At 41.5% G+C, this 24846-nt stretch overlaps 1 protein-coding gene and 1 pseudogene across 7 annotated transcripts in view; one reads left to right on the top strand and one right to left on the bottom strand.

The window, feature by feature from the left end:
- Positions 1-24846, top strand: part of PIP5K1B (phosphatidylinositol-4-phosphate 5-kinase type 1 beta) — a 168410-nt gene that overhangs the window by 141274 nt on the left and 2290 nt on the right. For all 7 annotated transcript variants that reach the window (XM_066616506.1, XM_066616503.1, XM_066616504.1 and 4 more), the window contains 7 exons: positions 650-861; positions 1876-1959; positions 2070-2118; positions 2957-3041; positions 4427-4582; positions 5765-5909; positions 19328-19445. In XM_066616506.1, coding sequence (XP_066472603.1) covers positions 650-861; positions 1876-1959; positions 2070-2118; positions 2957-3041; positions 4427-4582; positions 5765-5909; positions 19328-19445 — 849 coding nt within the window. The remainder of the gene's footprint in view (positions 1-649; positions 862-1875; positions 1960-2069; positions 2119-2956; positions 3042-4426; positions 4583-5764; positions 5910-19327; positions 19446-24846) is intronic.
- LOC136642894 (5S ribosomal RNA) lies at positions 21104-21220 on the bottom strand (annotated as a pseudogene).

Below are 24846 nucleotides of genomic sequence, written 5' to 3'. Positions count from 1 at the left end.
GGCTCAAAGTGAAGCCTTTCTAAGCACCTGAAGAGAGACTGATTAATGGATTGTCTACCTAATGCCGCTGTCTTACATCACAAAGGTCAGCAAGGCTGTTTTTACATCGCATAGCAAAGGGACATTGTTTTTTTAAAGGATTTGCTTTAATGTGATTTTTGAGTTCTGGGAACATAGCCCTCACGAGTACTGAGACAACCTGTATTGCACTGGTCTCCTCTTGACGATTATTCTTTCTTTTTTTATTGGTTTGTCTGTTGTGAGTTGCATTTTTACTGTACAGTTGTAGTATTCAACAATCAGTAAAAATTAATTGGTTTTTATTGAAAATTTTTGTGTAGCAGACATGTAGCAATCTTTGCATTTCGCTGAAAACTAAATCATTTGTGTTGTAGAATTCAGGTGTTTCTAACTTACATCCCTTATCTCCTGTCTATTTTGTATAGCTTCATACAGTTCTGTTACTGGAAGAGATTTTGGATTTTATAATTGATAATGTTACCGTTGGGATAACCGATGAGGGCAAATCATTTCTGTATTCATTCCACTCTGTTTAGTACACGCATAATTTTACTTTTATGCACCTGTAGCTGTGGCCTTTAGTTTTTATAATGTAGCTCATGTTGATCTAAACATATTTCATTACTAGGTGCTGGAAAGTTTTAAAATAATGGACTATAGTTTGCTGCTTGGAATTCACATATTAGACAGTGCTGCAAAAGAGAGAGAAGGCGAAAATTCTCAGAATGCATCTGATTCTAAACGTCCAGGAGGACAGAGAGTTCTTTATTCTACAGCTATGGAGTCCATACAGGGTCCAGGAAAATCTGGGGACTGTGTCATCACAGAAAGTACCAATACGTAAGTCCAAACAAACCCTACTTTTAAAAAAGTAATGGGATATTTCAAATGGTTTTTTTATGAACATTACATCTAAAATGGCACCTTTAGCTTTCTGTATATGAATGATACAATTATAGATGGGTAGCCCAATCCTGAGCTGCCCAGAGCGCGGGGCTGCCTTGGCACCAGAATGACTGCCGTGGAATCCAACGTACCCCAGGCAACCACCACTGTCTCCTTAGGAGAAAGAGACTTTGTCCCCTTCCCCCAAGTAAGGAAGTAACCCCACAACGGGGATACTCGATTCTGCAGCATCTCTGGAGCAGGCGCAGAATAGGAGAGTCCTTTGTTGGACTGCACAACCTGACATGGGGCTCAGGATCCGGTGGAGCTGAGATCCACCAGTTCTGCCCCGCTCCTTCCCCGCGCCACCCCCACTCACCTCTCTGCCACCTGGAAGTCTGGGTGGTGGAATGCTGGCCCAGTGCTGTAGCTGGCCCAGCATGGGCTCACACTGGGCTAGTTCTGGTGCTGGGCCTCCGTAAGGGCTTGCAAATGTGCTTTATCACACGTTTGCAACAGTGTGCTCTGGCAGTAAGCCTGCATGCACTATTCAGGATCTGGTCCTAAATCAGATATCTTCTGAAAAAGCATTTAACATGTTCAACTGAAGGCCAGAAAGTTAAAAAAAATTATTGGTTTATTCATCATCTTAAAAATACTCAAGCTCAGGTGCCTCAGTGCAAATATGGAGGAGGGATACATAAAACCGATTATCTTACCTATAAGATTGTCTGTAAGGAGATGCATTGTACCTGGTTTGGTTATCCAGACAAAAACAATAACAAAGGAAATGAAAAAGGAGCTGACTTAAAATCCATTTTGTTCCTTTGTTATATAGCCATTGGCATGTGGTAATGAGTCAATTCTAAATAGCATAGATTCTGTTCTTTTTAGTTTCTCCTGCATTTCAAATGATTTCTGAAAGGCCTAACATTAAATGTCTCAAAATTATTTTGTTGCTGCCATCAGAATGGGAGGAATTCCAGCTAAAAACCACAGAGGAGAAAAGCTGCTGCTATTTATGGGCATTATTGATATTCTGCAGTCTTACAGGTAAGGTAGAATAATACTCTTTTGATACCTATTCATCCGTTAGATGAAATTGAAGTTGTAAGATGAAGGAGCATATTTTGCTTACCTGACTTTTGTTGCCATGTCATCAGGTTAATAAAGAAATTGGAGCATTCCTGGAAAGCACTTGTTTATGATGGGGTAAGCATATTTTTAAATTCTTAGAACTGTTGGGTATATGATTTTTTATAATTGCCTGGAATTGATAATTGAATGCTACATCTGTGTAGTCCATGTTGCTGAAGATTTTTATGACTTGTGTCTTCATGAAAGTCAGATCTGTGAGCAGAGCAAAATCAGATTTGTCCCTGTGCCCCATTTCAGTAGATTAAACCTCCCATGGAGCCCTCCATCCTACTGCTTTTGGAGGGGTCCTTGACTTTCAGGAGAAGCTTTTCAGGGATCATAAGGGACAGCTGTTGGGTGAAGGATTGAGGAATTACCTTCCATGAACTTTCTTCTGCGTGCACAAGTTTTGGATTCAGCCCAGTGTTTGGTAATTCATCAAATTGAGACATATTTTTCCAGTTCAACTTTATTTTTACCTCATCCAGAGCAGCACCCATACAAATCCATACAGTTGCCTTTTATTCAGGCAGTTGTATTTGGAATGTCTCTCTTCATTGCAGATTTGCAAAAAAATGGAGAAGGGCACCTTAGTAAGCATTAAGATAACATTTCAGTGTTTAAATAGAGGGAGTTATCTTAAACTTTTGACAAATTGCAAAAAAATGAATTTGATTTTCTATAAATATTATTATAAAATTTATTAGATTGAAGGAAACCAGAACATTTTGCCAATGATAACTTTTGTGACTGGTAAGCACTGAATTTTATATCCACAACATTTAAAGGTTTCAAGGCTCAGTTTGAAAACTACCTCCCCCTTCCACATGGATTGCATCTTCTAATGTTGTTCCAATTTTTATGTTTTCTGCCTGATTTCCCTAATATTAATTGGTGTTTACTTGTCTTGCAGGACACAGTTTCAGTCCACAGACCAAGTTTTTATGCTGATAGGTTTTTAAAGTTTATGAGTTCCAGAGTGTTCAAAAAAAATCAGGGTAGGTATCATCAAATCATTAGTTAATTTAAGGCTAGTTTACACATCACATTATAACACAGAAACTACCTGAAAGCATCCTCTGCAGGATGGCTAGCATTGATGTTGAATGCTCCATGTGAGAGGAACTGAGAAGTAGAGACCATCTTAAACACTTATCACTTAGATTAGTGATCTTCTTGTAGAAGCAGTCTCTGCATAATGAAAGCAGTATATAGTCCAGTTTTAACAGTCTGACCCGACCAGTTTGTGTGTGGTTAACCTTGGACTTTGTGACTGGGAGACCAAGTGTGTGTGGAAGGGGAAACAGGGCTTCTCTGTAGGCTTCTTTCTGAATGTGGGTGCAGCCTCCCCATACCCATGTATCCAGGTGGTCAGGAATGTGCAGGCTTGTACTGTTCTGCAGTTCCTTCAGTCCAGGAAACTTTTGTTTTTATACAACCACTGGCAACAGCATAATTGTATATACAAAACATGCAGTTCTAATTTATTTTACTAACAGAAAAAGTTATTGAAGCTCTTTAGAATAATTTAAGATATTTCATCCAGAATAATCATCTACATTTGAGGTTTGTTTTTAATCATGTTTTGAATCAAGAAACTTTTTCCTTATAACTTTATATGCAAGAGAACTTTGTCTTAAATGGCAAAAAAAAATTGTTATGAAATATTCCAAATAAGAAATTAGACAAATGCAATTCATTGTTAAATGGTGAAATTATACCAGATATTTTGATTGTTACTAGCCCCTTTACATTAAAATATTCAATTCAAGCTGTATTGTTCTGTCACTGAAAGTCATCATTTTTCAGTTTTATACTGGCTTATATTCATAACATTCTTGCATAGTATTTGGGATAATTGCAACTATTTGAGCAATTAGTTCAAACCTCTAAGATGTTGTGGCAGACAGCAACAGATTTAGAATAAAAAGAGACTGTGATCAAAGATTGTCTAACAGTGTAAAACTCTACCAATCAATTATAACAGTGTTTCTCAAACTGTGGGTCGGGACCCACTAGGTGGGTCGCAAGCCAATTTCAGGTGGGTTCCCATTCATTTCAATATTTTATTTTTAATATATTAGATGCTACCATGGTATGTGCATATAAGGAAATGTTACAGACCTGTACTTTTAACAGTATATTTAATACATATACTTTTAACAATGATTGTAAATGGGACTTACTCCTGGGTAAGTGTGGGAAGGATTGCAGCCTAGGATTGTTAAAAATGTTCATGCTTGATAATGTCAGTTCCGGTGGGTCCCGACAGATTCTCATTCTAAAAAGTGGGTCCTGGTGCTAAATGTGTGAGAACCACTGGATTATAAGAAGTGTGCATACTTAAATTATCTACATTAATGTTCATCTCTTTTATGTGCAGCTTTAAAGTCCTCTCCCTCCAAGAAACGTTGCAATTCTATTGCTGCTCTCAAAGCTACATCACAAGAATTTGTATCTGCAGTTAGCCAAGACTGGAAAGATGAAAAACATGACTTGCTTACAGAGGGGCAAAGCTATTCTAGCCTCGATGAAGAAGGTAATGCTCCAAATCAAAATCTGAATTAAAAGCATGGCGTTTTTCAAAGCCTTAGCATTGTCTCTAAATACCTGCTTGTGGATTTTAAAAAAGAACAACTCCCCCCCCCTGCAAAAAAAAGAGCTGCTTGAAGCTGTGCTTGGAGAGCAGTGATAAAGAATTCTAAGCTACGTAGGAAAAGATTCTTCATGTGAAATGGTTACTTCTGCGTGATGTCACTGGGCTCTGTGATTGGCACTTAAATATCTGTACTTCTGCTTATAGTTACAGCCTTCTTGGCAATGAATTGCCTTTTCCGCTGATTGTCAGTGGCCAGTAGTCTGATGACCTGTAATTTGTTGCCTCTGCTTGCTAACTATCCCTGTTCTGAGCAAGTGGGCTCCTGCTTTACACCTTCATTCCTGTTAAGAATCCCTTGCCTCATTCTGCTTGACTGGCTTTTCTGTGACTGAACTCATGGTTTTTTCTTTGCTGGAAGATTACCTTTCCTTAGAAGAAGAGTGTGACTTTGAACACGGTTAGAATATTTCGGAGAAAAAAGTACACTGCAGTGGGTTGACTCTGACAGGACAGGACTGGCCATGAAGAAAAGCAAATGTTTCTGGCAAATGACACCTTTGTTATTGAGTTGAATGGGTTTTATTGTGTAGTGATGCAGCCTTGTTATTAACTTCCCAAAGTCTGCCCACCCCAAAAAAAGACTAAGGTCCAGTTCAAATGTGTCGCTATTCCATGGGAAAATACATCCATGAGTTGCTTCAGTGAATTTCAGCTGACATGGGATATGCAGCCACATGTTTTCTGCACTGATTGCAGGACTTTCTTTGTGGCAGAAGCCACACTAGTCCTTCCTCTCACACCGGTAGTCCTTTGGCAGACATCCCAGGTCTGCAGAAATATCAAGAGCATTTGCCCACTGAAAGTGGTACGAGTTTTTTTGGGAGCCACAGGGCATTTCCCCCTTGATGAATTCCCTGAATGCTTCAAGATGGCATTTCGGACTCAACATGGAGTTTGCAATGTTGTTCACAGACTTGGAACGTCAGCCATAGTTTTTTCCCCTAATGGTTTTTACTTTGTGTATTGTATGTGTGCTTTAATGGCATGGTAAATTAGGAAACAAGCAACTTTCTGTGAATTGATTTAGTTCTTGATTAAAAGCTGTTTTTCCCCCCTATACAGTATTAGCCTCACGACATAGACCAGATTTAGTGCCAAGCACCCCGTCATTGTTTGAAGCAACTTCATTGGCAACCACAATTTCATCATCTTCCCTCTACGTAGATGACAGTTATCAACATGATGGAACTGGACTTTATTCTAGCAGGTAACAAAAACATTCACTTTGTGTCTAGCACAGATATGAGATGTCTTCCTTCTCACCTTAATTATCTTACCTTATTTATCTCACCATAATTAATCCAGAGCAAAACAAATTCATTAAGGCTGAAGTGTCCTCCACAGCATAACAGAGAGAACCTAGAGCTCTCCAAGGCTGATGCATCTCACTTGGTTGCATTTAGGGTTCCCCCTCACACAACATTCCAGTAGACCCTCTAGGTTTACCAGACATCAGAGAGAACCTGATCACATCTTGAGGGCCATGGGATCCATAGAGATCCTTGACCACTGCTGTGTGCATGGTGCATCCAGATCTCTTGAATATAAGGACCACATTAAGTTATGTGCTGTGTGTGTGTTTTAATGTTGAGTATTTTTTTTCATCTTCTGCAGAACAGAACTCTGGGTTGATTTATATTACAGTAGCAAGTGCTGTTCCTAGCTTTAAATTCTCTCGTCGATCTGCCCAGCAATGCTGCATTTGGGATCTCTGAACTGTAATTGACTCTAACCTAATGTAGTTGTATTTGTAGAATGGAAAAGAGATTAAGGGTGGTGACGCTTTCTGAGTGTTTTTGTATACAGTGCTTAGTATGGTGAATTATAGTGTACGCCAAAGTTTTTTTTTTTTCCTGTTCTGAAATGTTCTTGGCCAGATGTCTTATTGGAAGGTTTGATGGCTTCAGTAACTTCTCCTGAAGTAATTAGTTTTTCAAGTCCATTCTTTATCTGTTCATCCCAGGGGAAAGTAATTGTAATGTGTTTAGGTTATATGTCAGCTTCCTCCAGAGTAATTTAGAAGCCAATACTAAACACTATCAAGACCCTGAATATCTCTGTTTGAAGATAAGGTGACTTAAGTGGTAGCCTCTGGGTGTTTATATTAGAAGTTGTGCTCATAAAAGCAATGAAACTTTCTGGAAAACTGCCTTTAAAAGGCAATATGCTGAAGTATTTTTCTATTACCTGGGGAAAAATTGCCTCAGTGCATCTTAGATGTCAGTAAAAATATGCAGTGTCATGCTCAAATTGATAAGATATTTCGTGATGCCTTTTAAAATGAAGTAAGATTTTAATCATTTAAGCAAAACCTGACTGGCAAAGTAAAACAAGCTATACTTTTTATTAATGAGTATCCCTTTTTTATCAGAGAAGTATCTTTTCTTCAAAGAGTGTGTCTTTGTTATCAGAGTACAAAATATCTCCATGCTTCAAATCTGTGATTGTGTTCACATAAAACATTATTAGGTATATTTATCTTCTCTCTCCATCTTTAATGCCATGATGTGTACATCATATCCATACATGTACAGTACATAACATCATACTAATACACTATATTAACCTGAAACAGCTATTGCATCCCTCATGCTGTATTCATGTTATGAATGCAGAGTAGAGTCTCAATGCCACTCATTGAAAGGGAAAACATAACCCTGGATGAGGGTGCTGACCTGGCATTCATAACAGAGACCTGGTAGTATTAGTATCTCCCAACTCTGTCCTCAAGGTTATCAGGTGATGCAGTAGCCAAGGGCTCAGGGGCAGGGAAATGTGGTTACAGTAGTCTATCATGATTCCATCCCTGTGCCCTGCCCAGTAGCTTTACAGGATTCAAATGTCTTCACCTAATGCTGAATGGGTGAGATAGGAGTAGGATTCTGTTGGGCAGTGGGGGGGGGGGTGCACTGGTCAGGGTGATCTGGTGTAGTGTTGGAAGTGCCCCCCAGTTGCTGCTAATGCTGGGGGATTTCAGTGTCCATGCCACAGTCCCTGGTTTATTTAGAAGGTTTCTAAACTGCCTTTCCCCAGGCTAAAAGCCTGGTTCAGGAGCAGCTCAGGATTTCATTGTTCTCATGGGGTTGTCTCAGTTAATTTCTCAGGACACAGTTTGGAACCTGCTGAAGAAGTGAATGGTGGTCTAGGTGTTGAGGAGATTAGCGTTACTACTATTTCATGGAAATGTGCAATGAAATGACTGGACAGGTGTCTAGAGCAGCCGTTTTCAACCATTGTACCATGGCACATTGGTGTGCTGTGAGTGGTCCACAGGTGTGCCACAGGAATTTGAGGGAAGTCATTGATTTGTAGGGCCAGTGAGGGTTGTGAGACACCCCCCAGCAGCATGCTGTGCCTTGTCAATTGTCAAAAACCTGATAGTATGCATTGACAATTTTAGTGTGCTGTAAGATGAAAAAGATTGAAAATCACTGGTCTAGAGCACCAATGGCAAAGTCTGACTGAACACTAGTCATGTTAGGGCAGTGTTATTCAAACTGTGTGGCACGGCTCTTTAGGGAGGCGCCAGGAACTCAAAGGGGAGGCGCGGGATGTCCTCTCGCAGCAATAGTCACACCCCTGGGCAGAATACGAGCCCATCTTCTGCCTGTCGTCTGCGCTTTTTTTTTAAAGCAGAAGAAACGGGAGTTGCTCAGCTGCGAGAGTGGCTGCTGCCTCCCCGCCCTCTTCTCCCTCCACTCCAAGGCTGCCGCCTTCTGTGTTCGCTGCATGTTGTTTCCAAAGCTCTTCGACTCCAACCCCCATCTGGCAAGTACCAAGCATGCTCAGCTTGCAGTCCTTAACCCTCGCTGATCCTTGTCTGGTTGGTTCCTAGTTCCCAGCCTGGGATCACTTCTTATCAAAGTGAAATCTCTCCTTTCAAGCCCCTCCCTCTTCCACTCCCCCCTTTCGATCTCCAAACCTTTCTGCTTTCCTCCCCCTTCCCAAATAAAACACTTCCTATTTTACCAGTCACCAGGGGTCTTAAAGTTGTTTCCATGCAGTTGGCAAAGGGGGGGAGGGGAGAGAGAGAAGCACACACTTTACTTGGCCAGGAGCAGAAAAAGGGTACTGTTTTTAAAGTGATTTATTGTTGTTTGACTGAAGAGGAAAGGCTGTATTTTTAAAGTGATGAATCCTGCTATTTGAAGGGAATACTTACCAGCCATTGATGAAGTGATTGCCAGCTCAATCCTATCCACACTTTTCTGGGAGTAAGCCCCATTGACTCTAATGGGATTTACTTCTGAGTAGACATGCATAGGCTTGAGCTGTGCATCTCCCAGTATAGGAGACAAATCAGCTTCCTAACCAAACCCTTATCAGCTCTGATATGTTTTCATGGTCTATTTTTGTTTTCCTCTCCAGCTACTGGAAAAATATAATTTCATTAAATTAATAAAGGGTTCAGTCCTATCCAAGGAGAATGGGAGAAATGACTAGTTGGATTGGTGTGTGTGTGTGTGTGTGTGTGTGTGTGTGTGTGTGTGTGTGTAATGTTGGTCAGTCTGCTTGTTCACAAAGTTCATTTGATAAAACAATTGTATTGGTATGCTTACAAAGTTTAAAAAAATGAGCCCTCCTGGACCAGACAAAATCTACCTACTCCAGCATCCTATCTCCAACAGTGATCAGCAGCTGATCATTTATAAAGCATGTAGATTGCTGTGTATTAATAATATATTTTAAGATCTGCATTTAATTAATGATATGATTAATTTAATTAATATTAATATATATTTAATATTTAATATTATATTATAATAAATATAATATAATATAGTTAATATAGTTAATATTTCTGGCCACTTCCTGTTTAATGATGTCACTTCCAGCCCTCAGGAACATGATGGGGAGTCATGGCCAACAGCCATGGGGGTCAAGGGAGCCACTGGCCGGAAAAGTTTGAGTACCATTGTGTTAGGGTCTATTCCACAGCAACAAAGAGAGGTTGTTTTTTTTTCCTCTGCCACCAGTAGTTTCTCAGACAGTTATCTGGCTAGGGTTGTTCAGGGGCTGTTTCATGTTCCCCCCATGGAAGGAATGAAAACACATTAACTCGCTGTTACCAATTTGCTAGGCACTTTGTGGATAAATCGCTTGCATGTGTCCCAACTTGGGCGTCACATTAACAGTTCCTGTCTATGTGTATCTGTTGGGCCTAGAGTTAGGGACTCTTTCTGAGTCAATTGGCTGGGTTAGGACTTGTAGGCATGATTTTGTACAGCCCAAGGATGTGGTCACTGGATCCTGTGGAGCATTATGGTGTCAGCTTACCTGCTTGATCTTTGCCTAGCATGGTTGATTAGCTCTGCTGGGAGGGATGGCAGAGTTGACAGGAGGATATGGTTAATTCGTCTTTGAAGAAGGAGATGTTGCCACTGGCATCAAAGTTGGTGATGGTTTGCGCCCTCCTGAGAAAAAAAAACAAAAACCCTTCCTGGATTTTACTGTATTGGAGAATTTCTGGCCAGAATCTAACTTTCCATTTCTGGGCAAGGTACTTTAGTGAGTGGTGGCATCTCAGCTCTGGGGTTTCCTGGATGAGATGATTATTTGGACTCCTTTCAATCCAGCTTCAGGCCTGGCTATGGGATAGGAACACCCTGAGAGCACAATCCTAAACACACATTGGGCTGGTGCAAGTCTCCCAATCCAGAAGTAACTGGCGATGACATCATTGGTCTTCCAGTAGGTAGACCAGGCTAAGTAGTACAGCAGGGGACAAATGTTGAGAAATGCTGGTATAGATAAGTCACACACATATGACTGTTTAGCTTTTTCAGCCGTTATCACTATATCATAAGTGGTGAAGTCCTCAGATATTTTAAGTCTGATGCAATAGTATAATTTTTTTTCCAAATTCCTAAGAGTAATGGATCAAATATTTATGAACCAGCAATACACAGAGCTGAAAAAATAATCTGAGAGCTGAAGCAGGATCATGGCAACAAGAAGTCAGAGTTTTCCTAGTCTAGTATTCCCTTACTGAAAAATAGCATCATCTCATAAACCTGACATTCTTTTCAGCTGAAAAAAGGTCAAATCACCAACCAGCAGCAACTTGATCTATCATTGGAATGCTAGTCTAGCAGCAATACCTCATTTGCACTGCAATTACTATTTTCTCAAGCTCCACAGTTGTTGGAAAAACAATATGCAGAATTGACTTTCTAACTATACTTTCTGGGTTTGAAGCGAATTTGATTGACATTAAGCTTCTTTTGTTCTATCAAATGCAAATTAAGTTTCTGAATCTGTGAAATGCATCTTGGCACAAATGTGAGGAACGTGTTAACTTCCTGTGACACTGGTTTGTTTGCTTCTTGGAGCACACTGTAACCTGGATAATTACTATTTACTTTCATGTCTCCTCCAAATAAATGCTTTGTAATTAGAGAACATAAGCAAAGTTCTGTCCAAAAGATGATAATGTAAAAGACACAACACAAGTAAAGGAGGTTGACTGGGAGTGATACAAGGTAAAGAGATTATGAGGACTGAAGTGCAGTGGGGAGGCTGGGGACAGAGTAAATGCATTCTGAGCCATATGTGTGGTGGGGGAGGGAGTCTAGTTCAATTGTCTGATCCCAGTTAGGAATCCAGAATTGTATGTACAACGTAGTTTACTTTGAAAGCTTGCATCAAATTCTATGAAATGCCACTCCATAACTTTCACATACCATTTTATGCAACATTTTAAAACTATCAATATTGCAAGTTTTCTGAAATATGGACTGGAGCATGACAAAAACAAGCTGCTCCGTTTTGTGGTCTTTTGCTCCTATGGCTCAAAGGCTAGCCCATGAAATATCTGAAAGTTCTGGTATTATAAGGGATTTGTTCTAATTTATTTTTATTTGCGCATGTAACGGGCAGCCCAATCCTGAGCTGCCCAGAACTCCTGGACCCGGTGGCTCCACGGAGGGCTACCGCCAGATCCTGCGCCTCCCGTTCATGCCCTTCCCCGAGTAAGGTAAGCAGCCCTGCAACGGGGCTATTCACTTTAGCGGTGACCAAAAGGTCTGTGCTGAAGTAAAGGCGCTCATGTAGGGCAAGCAGCCCTGCCCGAGCGCCTTGGATCCTGCAGAGCTCAGCTCAACAGATCTGTTTCTCCCCCTCCCCCGGACACGCCGCCCACCCACCCCCAGCCACACCTCCCACCAGCCTCCTCTTCCCCGGAACACCTCCCCCATGCCCCCACCTCCCATTCTGCAGCCTGGTGGTCTGGGCGACCACCGAGCTGCAGAACCTGGGCTCCTGCCGTGTGCCAGCCCAGCTCCAGCCGGTGCTGGGCTAGCTCTGGTGGGAGCCTGGCGGTAAGCCCCACAAACGTGCCTTATGGCACATTTGCGACTGAGGTCCGCGGCGCAGAGCCGCACCACGAACCTCAGGATCGGGCTCTAAATCCTCTAAAACCAAAGACAACAAATTGTCTTTCCTATATATATTCTTGTATTACCTGATCTGGCAAGTTTTCTACCACATTTGGATAGTCTGGTGCATAATTTACATAATTGCATTTTATCCATCTTGCTTTGGGTTCTGTAATTTTGCCTTTAGTTCTGACAAAAACAATTACTTGGGCTAATTTCTTGCAGGCACTGGGTTTTTTTTTTAAAGGGCAGCAAACAACAACTTAAGCCATTTACATTTCCTATTTAGCATGAAACATACATCTTGTCTTGTGTTTTTGCCACATTCTTCCTGTTTCTATTTTTACAGATCAGCCGTGTTTCTAATTCAGCTGTATTTACCATGATTCACAAAATGACATCTAAACAGGAGCAGGTCTTTCTTACTGGTGATGTCAGTCTGAAGATAGCCCACCAAGTGCAACTTACCTAAAAAATGTACAGTATATACAGGTTGGACATCCCTTATCCAAAATTCTGAAATCCAGAGCATTCTGAAAACCACAATGTTTTGGAGTGCTGATATAACACCACAAGTATTTGTGGAAATTTCCACACCTGACCTCATGGTCGCACTAAATTATTTAAAATACTATATAAAATTATCTTTAGGCTATGTGTATAAGGTATATATGAAACATAAATTAATTTTGTGTTTAGACTTGGTCCCCATCCCCAAGTTATCTAATTAGGTATATGCAAGTATTCCAAAATATGGAAAAATTCAATATCCAAAACACTTCTGGTCCCAAGCACTTTGGATGAGGGATGCCCAACCTTTAATATCTTTGTACCATTGTTGGTCTCCAAGGCAGTCAGCATCATATTAAACAGCATAAAAACAATATTTGAAACATGGTATATATATAATCAGTTAAAAGAGCAAATCACCCAGACTTGTAGAAAGTTGATAACAGTCTTTCTGTGGAAGGTGTTGAGGCTCCAGGTTGCTTTAGTAACTGCTGTTCAGATTGTCTTATTTGCAGTTTTCTAGATATTGTAATTTTCACTTCGTGATTTTATTTTTTACTTCACTGTAAATTTCCATAGGCAGGGCAGTTTGTGAAGGGCTAATTAAGGGTTCAAACACATCAATAAATGCTGAATATGTATGTACTCAATAGTGAAATGCACCAGTGATAATACATTAAAATCCTTCTGAAGTCTCAACTGCTAACATTAGTCTTGACAAATAGGTAAAGTGTTTAGGTGTCTCTGACAGCACAGTAAAAAAACTTAATATGATTGAGAGCCCGATCCTGAGGTTACCGCGGACCTCAGTTGCAAACGTGCTGTAAGGCACGTTTGTGGGGCTTACCGCTGGGCTCCCGCCAGAGCTAGCCCAGCTCCGGCGGGTGCTGAGCCAGCGTGCGGCAGGTGCCCGGGTTCTGCGACTCGGTGGTCTCCCAGACCGCCAGGCTGTGGAACAGGAGATGGGGGCGTGGGGAAGGGGCGCAAAATGCGGCACGCTGTCAGGTGCATCCAGGCCACTGCTCAACAGTGGCCTGCCAGGATGCCCTGACTCTGGTAAGTTGACATGGGGAGTGTGCGGAACAGGGGAGGAGGGGGTGAAGAGAATGTTGACCAAGGTACAGAGAGTGTGCGTGTTGAGAACAGGAAGGGGGCAGCAGCAGCTTCGCCAATATCCTATTCCCCCTTCCTGGCCTCAGTCCACCTCTCTGGGTCCACTCAGAGTTTCGCCAGCTGAAGAGCTGACATAGTAGACCTATTGAGTAAGTGGAAGCTTATCCTGGGGTAAGGGAACAAACTTTCCCTTACCTTGAGGAGGCCTCCAGGACTGTCCCCCTTCCCCGGCAGGATACAGTGTGTGCTCCATTGGCATGGCTGCACTGGTAGGGGAGTTGTAGTTAGGATCAGGCTATCAGGCTATCCTAACTAGGAAGCTTTCACTGAGAGAAAATGGGGGCAGTGTAAATAAATACATGTGTTACTCCAGAAAATTAGAAAAGAGTTAGGTATTGTTGAAAATATTCATGAAAAATGTGAATAATTCAGCCCCACCCTCATCCCCCTTGCCATCCAGCAGAATTACCAATCCTTGGAGAGACCAAATGATTTTTAAATCTGTAAAAGTCTATAATATCTCCTAGATATCTCCTAGAAATGAGCATTTTAGATGCCTTGTAAAAATCTATTACTATCAGCACTACTGTACTTTCAGAGCCAAATACTGGAAATATATGGATATTTAACTGAATATTCCATGGGGTCCATTTGATAGTAAACATTGTGGGAAGTGGGCAATCTACACTTTAATACAAGTATAGATTTACTTCTTTCCATAACATTTACTATGAAGTTCTACATTTTCCTTGATGAATAAGGTTGGCATGCCTGAAATAATGCCAATGTGTGCTTTTTTATTGCACATTCAAGGAAGTTTGCAATGCAAATACGAAATTAATCTCTGACCTTGCCTGCATTAGGGGAAAAGGAAGCCTAGAGATATGCTCTCCAAGGGAACAATGGAGATATTCATATCTTTCCAGGGAAAATTTGAGTTCTCCTCTTGTATCTTTAGGAGTATAACACCTCACTTGCTGGGCAGTACACTCATCTCCAAGCTTTGGAAAAGATGGGGAAATGTGATTCATGTTCCTGTAAATAAAATAACTAAGAGATCTCTATAAAAATGTGAACAATAGAATAAGCACACCATCCACAACTCTTGAACCATATATTTTGAAAGGAGGGGATACCATTAGCATCATTGTCTTTGATGGAGCAATCACTAAGGCAGCCATTTTCAATCTTTTTCAGCTCATGGCACACTGACAAAGCACTAAAGTTGTCAAGGCACACTACTAGTTTTTAATTACATTATGTTACAGTTAATTTAATTAATATAACTAAGGGTACAAGCCTAACCAGGTCTACTCAGAAGTAAGTCCTATTTTGTTCAATGGGGCTTACTCTCAGGAAAGTGTGGTTAGGATGGCAGCCTTAGATCATTACATGACAATGAAAGAAATTCCCAAGAAGCTTGGAGAGGGAGGTGTATGTGGTTTCTGGAAAGGTTTTGAAGCAGGTCTGTTCATACTGTAATCAACTGATGTGCTCTGATATGCCAAAAAGTGTTGGCAAAGAGAGATGAGACTGAGCACACTGGAGAAATAGAAATGTGCTGTGAGGGACAGTGAGGAGATGCCACTGAAACAAGTGCAGGATTCCCTGGGGTGGGGGAAGAGAGAGAATGGGAGGCACCCTCTGAACTTTGGAAGGTGGGGAAGAGGGAGGGGAGGGGCAGAAAGAGATGGGTTAACTGCAATTATGATGGGGGATGTGTGCAGGAGGGGAGGAGGTGGGTAGGGGGAAGAAAAGCATCACCTGCCTGCTCATTTATTCAAGAAAGAGTTCGACCAAGCCTCTGTATGTCTACTCAGAAGTAAGCCCCATTATAGTCAATGGGGCTTACTCCTAGGTAAGTGTGGATAGGATTGTGGCCCAGCGCCCATCCTGCCAAAGCCATGCCAGGGGAGGCAATGCAGGCAGGGTCACTTTGGGGCACTGCAGACAAGGAAAAGGGTCTCTCCAATCCTTTCCAGCCAGCTGTTTCTGGCTCCTACCTGCTTCCACCTTCAGGCTCACTCTCACTCCCTCCTTCCTCTTGCTGCTCGCCCTCACTCCCTCCACGTTCCGCCCACTGGGAGCTCTTCTGGCTTCTCTAGCTGCCTGGCTGGCTGCCCAATCAGTGCAGGGGGCAGGCACCAGCAACAGCAGGAGTGTTCAAGCCCCTGCGCGGCTGCTCCTTTTTCTCTTGCTGCCGCGCAAGGCTCCAAGCCACCGCTTCTCCTGCGTGTGTGTGTGTGCGCGTGCGTGCATGCACGCAGCAGCTGCCGCCGCTGCCTGACTCCTTGGACTTGCAGCATACCTGAGGCAGCCTCATGGCACACTAGTGTGCCACGTCACAGCAGTTGAAAACCGCTGCACTAAGGTAAAATGAATGAACTGCCATATAGAAATTTGTTGTGAGTAATTTAAGCTTGGGACACTTTCATTTATCAGAAGGATATGGCTTCTTGAATTTAATGCAGACAAATTTGTGTTTTCCAGATAGTTTATATTTTGCAGCTTTTGAGGAAGGCACAAGTTAAGATGCGGAGGGAGGGAGTGTGTGTCTTTATCAGTGACTGGTAATGTGATTGATGTACATTACATGTGACTTTTCTCTCACTAACTTGCTAAAAGGCACTGAAACTTGCTTTGTGATCCCTATACAGTTGCACCAATTATATCTGTGTGTACGCAAAACAACTTCAGAAATTCAAGAGCTTTAAGTCAGGGAACTGGCATTTGACCTTCTTGCAGAGGTCCCTGTGCCTAAAGGGTTAAAGTGAACACCCTTGGGGGGGTATGACTCATCTATTTACCCTTATTTCTGCAAACTTTGGATTACTGAAGAAACCTTCAAAGGTGTAAGAAAGGGTTGGGCATACCCTGCAACAGTGTCTCCAGCTGTTCCTCTAGTTCAGGAATTGTCACTGCAATTTTTTACAAAATGTATAGATCAGGGGTGCTCAATAGGTGGATCGCGATCTACCGGTAGATCGCGAGGCAAAATGAGTAGATCACGGAGTGCCAACCCCCCCTTCAGGTGCCTCTGGGAGGAAACGCTGGGAGTAAGCCCCATTGTACTCAATGGGGCTTACTCCCAGGTAAGTGTGGCTAGGATTGCAGCCTCACAGCCTAATCCTAGGCATGTCTACTCAGGAGTAAGTCCTGTTATACTCAGTGGGGCTCAAGGTACACCAACATACATTGTACACATAAATGTTATATGTTATGATGGCGCGAACATTGTAAAAAAAACTCTGGTAGATCTCCGGGCCTTGCTGGGTTTCAAAGTAGCTCTCGAGCCAAAAAACTGTGAGCACCCCTGGTATAGATCATCTTTTATGAAGTGTTCAAAAGACAATATGCACCATGATTGTGAAAATTTGGTTTATGTTGACATTGTTGCTGACTATGATGATGATAATGTGATCCAAATACTTAAAACCTCCTATTTCTTTGACCATTTCCCTCTTATCCTCTCATTCCTTCTGAACATACGTTACATGCATATCCTGGAGCTTGCATTTGGTTCCATCTGTTTATTATGTCTCATCTCCAGCAACGTGTCTTTTTTTTTTTCTTCTTCTATCAACACTATGTTCTCTGTGCCAGAGTCTTATTTGCAAAAGATAATGAAACATGGTACACATCAGTGTTCCTTTGGCAATCTGCCTATGTGTGTGTTTGCATTTGCTCAGCACTGAAAAAAGAAAAAAATACTAGCACAAGTGAAATGTTAATATCTGGGATGTGAATTGGGGACTTGCTCAAGGCCTTGCAGATCTGTGAGTGAAACCATGGAGACCATAAATGCAGGTGGCTGGTCTCCTGGATATATAGCTGCAGTAATTTATTTTCTCATTCAAGCTTGATTACAAATACATTTTGTTATGGGAACATTCACCATCCTAAAATCTATGGTTTGGAACAACCAGTATTAAACATTCAACGTTATGAACCCCTGTTGTTTTCTTATGTACAGACATGAAATCAATATGACACACATGAATTAAAGCGTTTAGGTTGCAGACTAAACAACAACAGCATTAATTATACTTTCTTTTATAGCTTAGGATGAGTGAAACAGGAAAAGCATGAGATCAGTCACTGTGAAGCCTGCCCCGTTCTGTGGGTGTGTCAGAGCTTTCCTTTCCTGTTTCCCAAATAATAATAATCACTGGCCATCTTCTAAACAGTGCATGTGAGTGTGTGTATGCCAACAGACTAAAAGAATGCAGAAATACCACTTATACTGCCTCATTCTTTGGAAGAGATGGAGTATAAATACATATATTAAATTATATTTCCAAATGAAAACACGTGTTTAACCCAGGTTTTCGTGTGTGTTAATGGGAGGTTTGTTTAGCAGTGGAGTCATTCCATATTTTTAAGATGCAATTTTAGTAGATCTGTACCAGCATGACACCCCTTTATATCACATTATATATGTATCACATTATGTAACATCACATTATATATTAATTGAAGCAAGAAGTGTGTAGAGAAATTATTGCAATTAAAATTGTCCAGGATTAAAAGCCACAGTCTAGTAAAAAACATCAACACCTAATGTTCCATCCCACAACTTTGGTGGGAATTGGCCAAGGTTTGTATGCACAACACCACACTCAAAACTGTCTAGAGCAGTGGTTCTCACACGTTTAGCACCAGGACCCACTTTTCAGAATGAGAATCTGTCAGGACCCACCAGAAGTGATGTCATGACCAGAAGTATCATCAAGCAGGAAAATGTTTAACAATCCTAGGCTGCAATCCTACCCACACTTACTCAGGAGTAAGTCCCATTTACTATCATTGTTAAAAGAATATACATAGTAGCTTGTTCAAAGTACAGGTCTGTAACATTTCCCCAAATAAAGTCACATACCATGGTAGCATTAAGTCTAATTAATTAAAAATAAAATATTAAAATGAATGGTGACCCACCCGAAATTGACTTGCAACCCACCTAGTGGGTCCCGACCCACAGTTTGAGAAACACTGGTCTAGAGAAAACCAGGCTATAAATGCTAACCTAAGAACAACCTCGCTGGATCAGGCCAAAGGCCCATCTAGTCCAGCTCTAGTCCATCTCACAGTGGCCCACCAAATGCTTCAGGGAGCACACAAGACAGCAAGACACAGCCTGGGTCCTGGTGCCCTCTCCTGCATCTGGCAATGCTGGTAGTGAACTGATTGCTTGGTCACATGCCTTCAATCACCACCTAGAGAAGCTTGCATTTAGGGTACAATGCTGTGTTCGTGGGTATGGTGTGACTCTCATGAGACCTATTGTAACTGCAACTGGTTTTCCAGGCACGTTTCAGTAGCGGCTGAAGCCCTCAGCACCTTACCAGCAGGGCTCCCACACATGACGCCTCTCCTCCTGCTGGGAACAGCCAGGGGCAGGATGAACTTCTGCATGCTGAAAAGAGAAATGCAGGAGGACCTAAGCAGCAACTGACTAGCCCTGCCTGGTTGCAGTACAGTTGAATAGCATTCATCAGGGTCTGGCAGTTATGCATCAAGCTGAATAATAATTTTTACTAGAAAGAGAAGATAAAAACCATAAATGTGGTTCTAACCCAGTGCATTATTTCTTTTCATGCTCATCATCTATTACTTCCATATCCAGTAAAGGGTTGCCTTCGAGTTCTACATTCACCTTGGAAGACAGTGCTATCTACTTGACTTCAGAACAGAGCACAGTAGAGACGGAGAATGACAATGCTTCTGTGCTGGACGTGTACTTAGTAAGTTGTCTAAGAATGCTGCTTTTTTCTTTTACCAAATTTCATACATGACTAAATAATTGGTTGGTGTTTTTGTTTCACTGTGGATTGTTTTCTGCAAATGTGCACATTTAAACCTCTTACCCTTAAGCAACCTTTTCATCATGTAAAGAATAACAGATATTTTTCCCTTGACATTTTTACAAAGCTGAAAGACACAGTTCTTTGATGGTGCCATCATTTGAGAGAGATGTCACAGCCATACTTAAACTAAACCTTTAGTTCTCTCTCTAGTTTTGTAGACAGACCTCAGTAAGTATATCAGCACTGAAGATTCTCATTGCTGTTTTTGTTACCAGTAGGCCGTCCATTTTAAAACTCACACATTTATTGGTGTAAAAAATAGGTTTTCCATAATAACACAATTCAGCACCGGACTCAATATGTGCAGATTGGGAATCTACAAAGGGTTACAACCATATCCTTCTGGGATTTGGAGTGCAGATTAGTGTCCCTTTGAAAATTCTACTGTAAATGGAACAATGTAGAGCAAAAATATCTTCTCTTAACAGATGCTTGGTTGTGTGTGTGCAAGAGAAAGATGAGAAATCTATTATCTTTTAATGACTCTTTTGGAAAGTCCTATGGGTGCAGTAACTTTCCATTTTGAATAGATTGATCTTTGCATTTCCTGTTCTATATCCTTGATGCATCCAGTTTTGCTCATATCATGAAATCTAATAGCTGTGCTGCGGTTTGATTATATTCAGACCTGGATGTTGTCATTCTTTTTATTAAAAATTTATGTGCTATTTTTCAACAACAACAACAAATCTCATTGCAATGAAGTAAGATGGTTCCCTGTCTGAAAACGGGCTCACAATCTTAAAAAGACACAAATTAGACTGTAGCAAGCAACCGTTGGAAAGTGACACGATGCTGGGATGGAATAAACAGGGACAGTTGCTCTCTCCCTGCTAAATGTATGAGAATCACCATTTTCAAAGGTGCCTCTGACCAGTTAGCAGGGAATTATGTAACATGTGTACTAGTGTTATGTATACATGTATCCTAGAAAGCCTTTAAAAGTGTGTTCACCCCAAATTTGCATTGGTTGCAAACAACTGAAGAAAATAGAATAATGTCCCTTAAAAAGCTCACTGCTGCTCTGTATCACACATGTAGCACTAATGGTAGTATTCAAAATTAAGAGAATTTTGTGGAAAATGGAAAATGAAGCCCTCCTTTTCTGTATATGGCTTCATTTTACTGGTTCAAGAGGTTTATATTTACTTAGGGTCACTGTTAACCAAGGGACTTTAGTGAACAAAAACTTCATGTTCTAGGCTGATTTTAATTGCCAGGGTTAAACACAGTGAATAGTTTTATTAGCTGTTGTTCAGTTGTTAATTCAGCTGGTAATACTCCCTGCTTAAATTAATTCTGAGCTCCTTTTTCCAAATGTAAATAAAAAAATGAGTCTTAAAGGCCTCAAGCATTCTAATACTTCCTACATTACTATTTATTTTTCTTTGTATACAACCGGTCCAAACATTAGTGCATCTTTATGATTATATGGACCACAGTGACTTGTCATAGCAGTGAATCATTTGTGGGGCTGGTATGCTGTTAATTTATTCTCTGGTTGGCAACCTTCAGTCCCAAAAGACTATGGTATAAGCCTACAGCACCCAGTATTCCCAGGCAGTCTCCCATCCAAGTACTAACCAGGCCTGACCCTGCTTAGTTTCCGAGATCAGAGGAGATCAGGCATGTGCAGGGTAATAGTTGCACAACAGCCTCTTTTTGTATCAAGTTTTTAAATGTCTGTACAAAAGCAACCAAAGATAAAATTGTCAGTAAACAGCCACTGTTTTCTTTGTGCATGAGTATTCCTATACGCTTATCATTTCAGTGAAAAACTTTATCCAGATGCAGATTCTGTTGGGATAATGAGAAATCTCTGATAACAAAATAACATTTTGTTTAAATTTAAATAACAAAGCATTATTCTGTCTTTACATTGCAGATGGTGGGAGAAGTGATTACTATTTCCTGCCTAATGTTTTATGAATGCCAGCTTTGTAGTTCCTACACCTAACAGTCCCAGCTCCAAACATTATAGCAGTTCCTGACTCTCAAGGCAAAGAATTAGTGACCATCTTCTCAATGGTAAAAAGTAGGGGTGCATCCAAACATGCATGTTTGCACTGCTGCTCCATCCATGAGACAAGGTGAAGGGGATTGCGAGGAGTCACAGAGGATGGTGGATTAGAGGTGCCTTTCACCCCAAGTCTGCGGCCACCTTCTTCCAGCCCACTGCTGACATAAGCAGCAGTGATTGGCTTCCCTCTCACCCAAGCAAAAAGCGGATCAACTCCCTCTTTACCTTGCTCACTCTGCAGTTTCCTTAATTGCAGGACATATGACTTTATTTACAGGGACAGTGCAGCCATTTCTTTAAATAAATAGAAGGAAGAACAATAAGGAGCTTTTTTCCTTCAGTGCTGTACTAGAAGCGGCAGCCATGGCATCAGCGGAGAGTGGTACTCCAGGTTGCACCATCCCTGCATGTTTGACAGATTGTACTTCAGGTCAGATGCTGATCATCCATAGGCTCAGGATATGCAAACAGGTTAACAAGATTACTATGAAGAAGAGACCTGTCATAGTCCCAAAACAGTAATATGAGCACTAAACCTCATAACTATGTCTTCATGTGCTTCCATGTGTTTCTCAGATGAGTGACAGTATCAGAAAATATGGTCACAGGTAATTTCTGGCAGGAGGTATGTATTTTATCTCCTTTGGCAATAGTGCTAGTCTGTCTAGCTCAGCAACCGTCCAATTGGGGGTGGCTACTCCACTCCCACCTATACTGTGTGGTATGCAAGTGATCAGCATTGTAATCCAGAGCACAGCTCTGTCCTGTAAAGTAAAAATACCCTTTAACAAAGCGTTAAATATTGGAGGACTGGTCAGTAGGGAGTCATTTAGGGGCAGGGAACAAGCTGTTACATATAAATGATGGTGGACCCTTTTTTAATATTCTCCATCATAGCATACGTTATGAGAATACAGGTAGATCCTCGTTATCCGCGAATACCAAATTCTGCTGGGCTCCAAATGTGACCAGAGCCGAAAACCAGAAGTGCCCTTCTACTCTGGAGGCCTTTCTGAGGCCCATGAAGACTGTGCGCAGCCCCCACGGTCCTCCAGAAGCTTCGTGTTGGGCCAAATGTGACTCAGTGGGGGTTCAGAGAACCCACGTTGAGCCAAATCCCCAGATCAAAAATCCGTGGATAAGTAGGCTCAACCTGTGCATCTTGGTATGGATATGGCTCAGTCCAGAATCTGCCCTTTACTCAGGTCCTGTGGTCAGTCAGCAGTTGTGCCATTTGTCAAGGGAGAGATGATGAACAATTAACAGGCTTGACAGCTGTTAGGGGCCTGTTCTAGGAATTTTTAGATTCTATCCCCTGAAGAAAAACTTTTCAAGTGCACAACATTTTGGAATTGCCCTCTTGTGAGAAGACAAAATGTCCACATAACTTGGTGTGGCATATGGTAGCCATGTTTGGAATGAGCCAGCTGGTAATGTTGGTACCAATACCTGTCTGTTCTCTATATTGCCAAATATTAATCACAATATTTTGATTAATTTGATGCGTGTTTTGCTTCCCAAATTAAAACTTTTCTATCACTTGAACCATTTTGTGTTAAGTCTTCAGTGGGCCTATAAATTGGTTCATGGTTTCTTTTTTCCCCCAGACACAATGCTGCCACCTATTGCTGATGAAAATATATCAAGGGAGACAATGCCTGAACTGGCTGATCTTTAAAAAAAATTGTATGCAGGCTCTTAACTACTTGAGCGTTCATTAGGCATGGGAGTTTAGAACAATACAATAAAAATAGATATTGTTGCATATGCTCTTACTGAGTACAGTGACCAGCTTCATAAGCCTAGTTCTAAGAAGTCTTCATAGATTTGCCATTATACTATGTCACTTGTGCCCTGAAGCATTTTTTAATGCTTTGTGCTTGAAAATCTAATTAGCCAGTATCTTCTTTAATAAATGTTAAATATGCACATCACAAAAACTACTCCACTAATGAGGCATGATGATAAATCTAACAATGGTATTCTTAAGACTTAGAGAAATACATTATTTTGTCTTCTTCCAGACAGCAGTATGACCTATTACAGTATTCTAATTTACTGGTACAATTCCAGTTGTCTTAGTCTTGGCACAATGGGCCTTTTTAGCAGCAAGAGAGCTCATTTTGTTGTCAGTTTCTCCATTTCTCATAAGGCCTTAATCTGAGCATTAAACTAAAGATTTTTGCTTCTCTGAGTGATGACTGAGTAGTCCAGTAGCAGATCTTTGTCCTCCTTTAGCACAGTCATCACTTTGACAGCACTATACTGTACTCTGATTTTTTCCTAGTTTAAGTGTGTTCTCAGTCTGTACCCTGCAAGTGTCACAGCTACTTTCTCTAAATATACGGTAGTTACCTTCTCAATCTGCAGAGACAAGAGAGTATTAAAAAATAAAGAAGATGCTTATTCTTTGTTAAATCCAACAGAAGATTGTCTCCAGCTATCTTCTGCTGAAGACCAGTCCAAGGCTTTTTGTGACCCCAAACAACTGTTTGAACTGAGATGTGTGCTACAATCCCTTTTAACACCGCAGAGAATTCTGGCTCGGAAGTCCTGGCTCATGCGTATTCACACATGAATTTGAGATTTGCGCTCCATGATCCACTGTGACATTGAAAGGGATCCTGGAGTATATCTTTCTGATAGCCATTGTCAACATCAAGTTGTTAGGAGCTGTGGGATAAACCTTGCATTTGGGCCCCCTTGGTACCTCCCATCCATTTCCTGATGGTGCATTAGTGCTGCAAGTACCTGACCAGTATGACCTTTTTCACCACCCCTACTGATAGCAACTGTTTGTTGGAACCCCTAAAATGCCCAAAGGAACTTGGGATACAGTCAATGACATCCTCTACACCAGCAGTTCCCAAACTGGTGGGTCATGACCTATCAAGGAAACTGGAAGCAAGCCCTGCAGGAATGGCAGCGACACAATCCTGAGGCTCACTCTGCTGTCAGGAACAGAAGTGGGTTTTCTGCCTTACCTGGCAGCAGTGCCAGCCTCCAGGGAGTGTGGGGAGAGCCCTGTGGGCACTTCCACAGGACTCCCCAAATCTCCGATTAACTGAAATAAGTAAATGGAAACCACTTACGGTTTCGCGACTGAGAACGGGAAGTGGTTTCTGATAACTTATTTCAGTTAATTGGAGGCTTGGGGAGCCCTGTGGAAGTGTTCGCAGAGCTCCCCACACCCCTCCCCCCCCGGAGGCTGGCGCTGCTGCTAGGTAAGGCAGAAACCCTCCTTTGACCCTGGCAGCA

Source organism: Tiliqua scincoides, chromosome 2 (assembly GCF_035046505.1).
Source record: "Tiliqua scincoides isolate rTilSci1 chromosome 2, rTilSci1.hap2, whole genome shotgun sequence".
Taxonomy (NCBI): domain Eukaryota; kingdom Metazoa; phylum Chordata; class Lepidosauria; order Squamata; family Scincidae; genus Tiliqua; species Tiliqua scincoides.
This window is presented reverse-complemented; position numbering and strand designations above follow the sequence as displayed.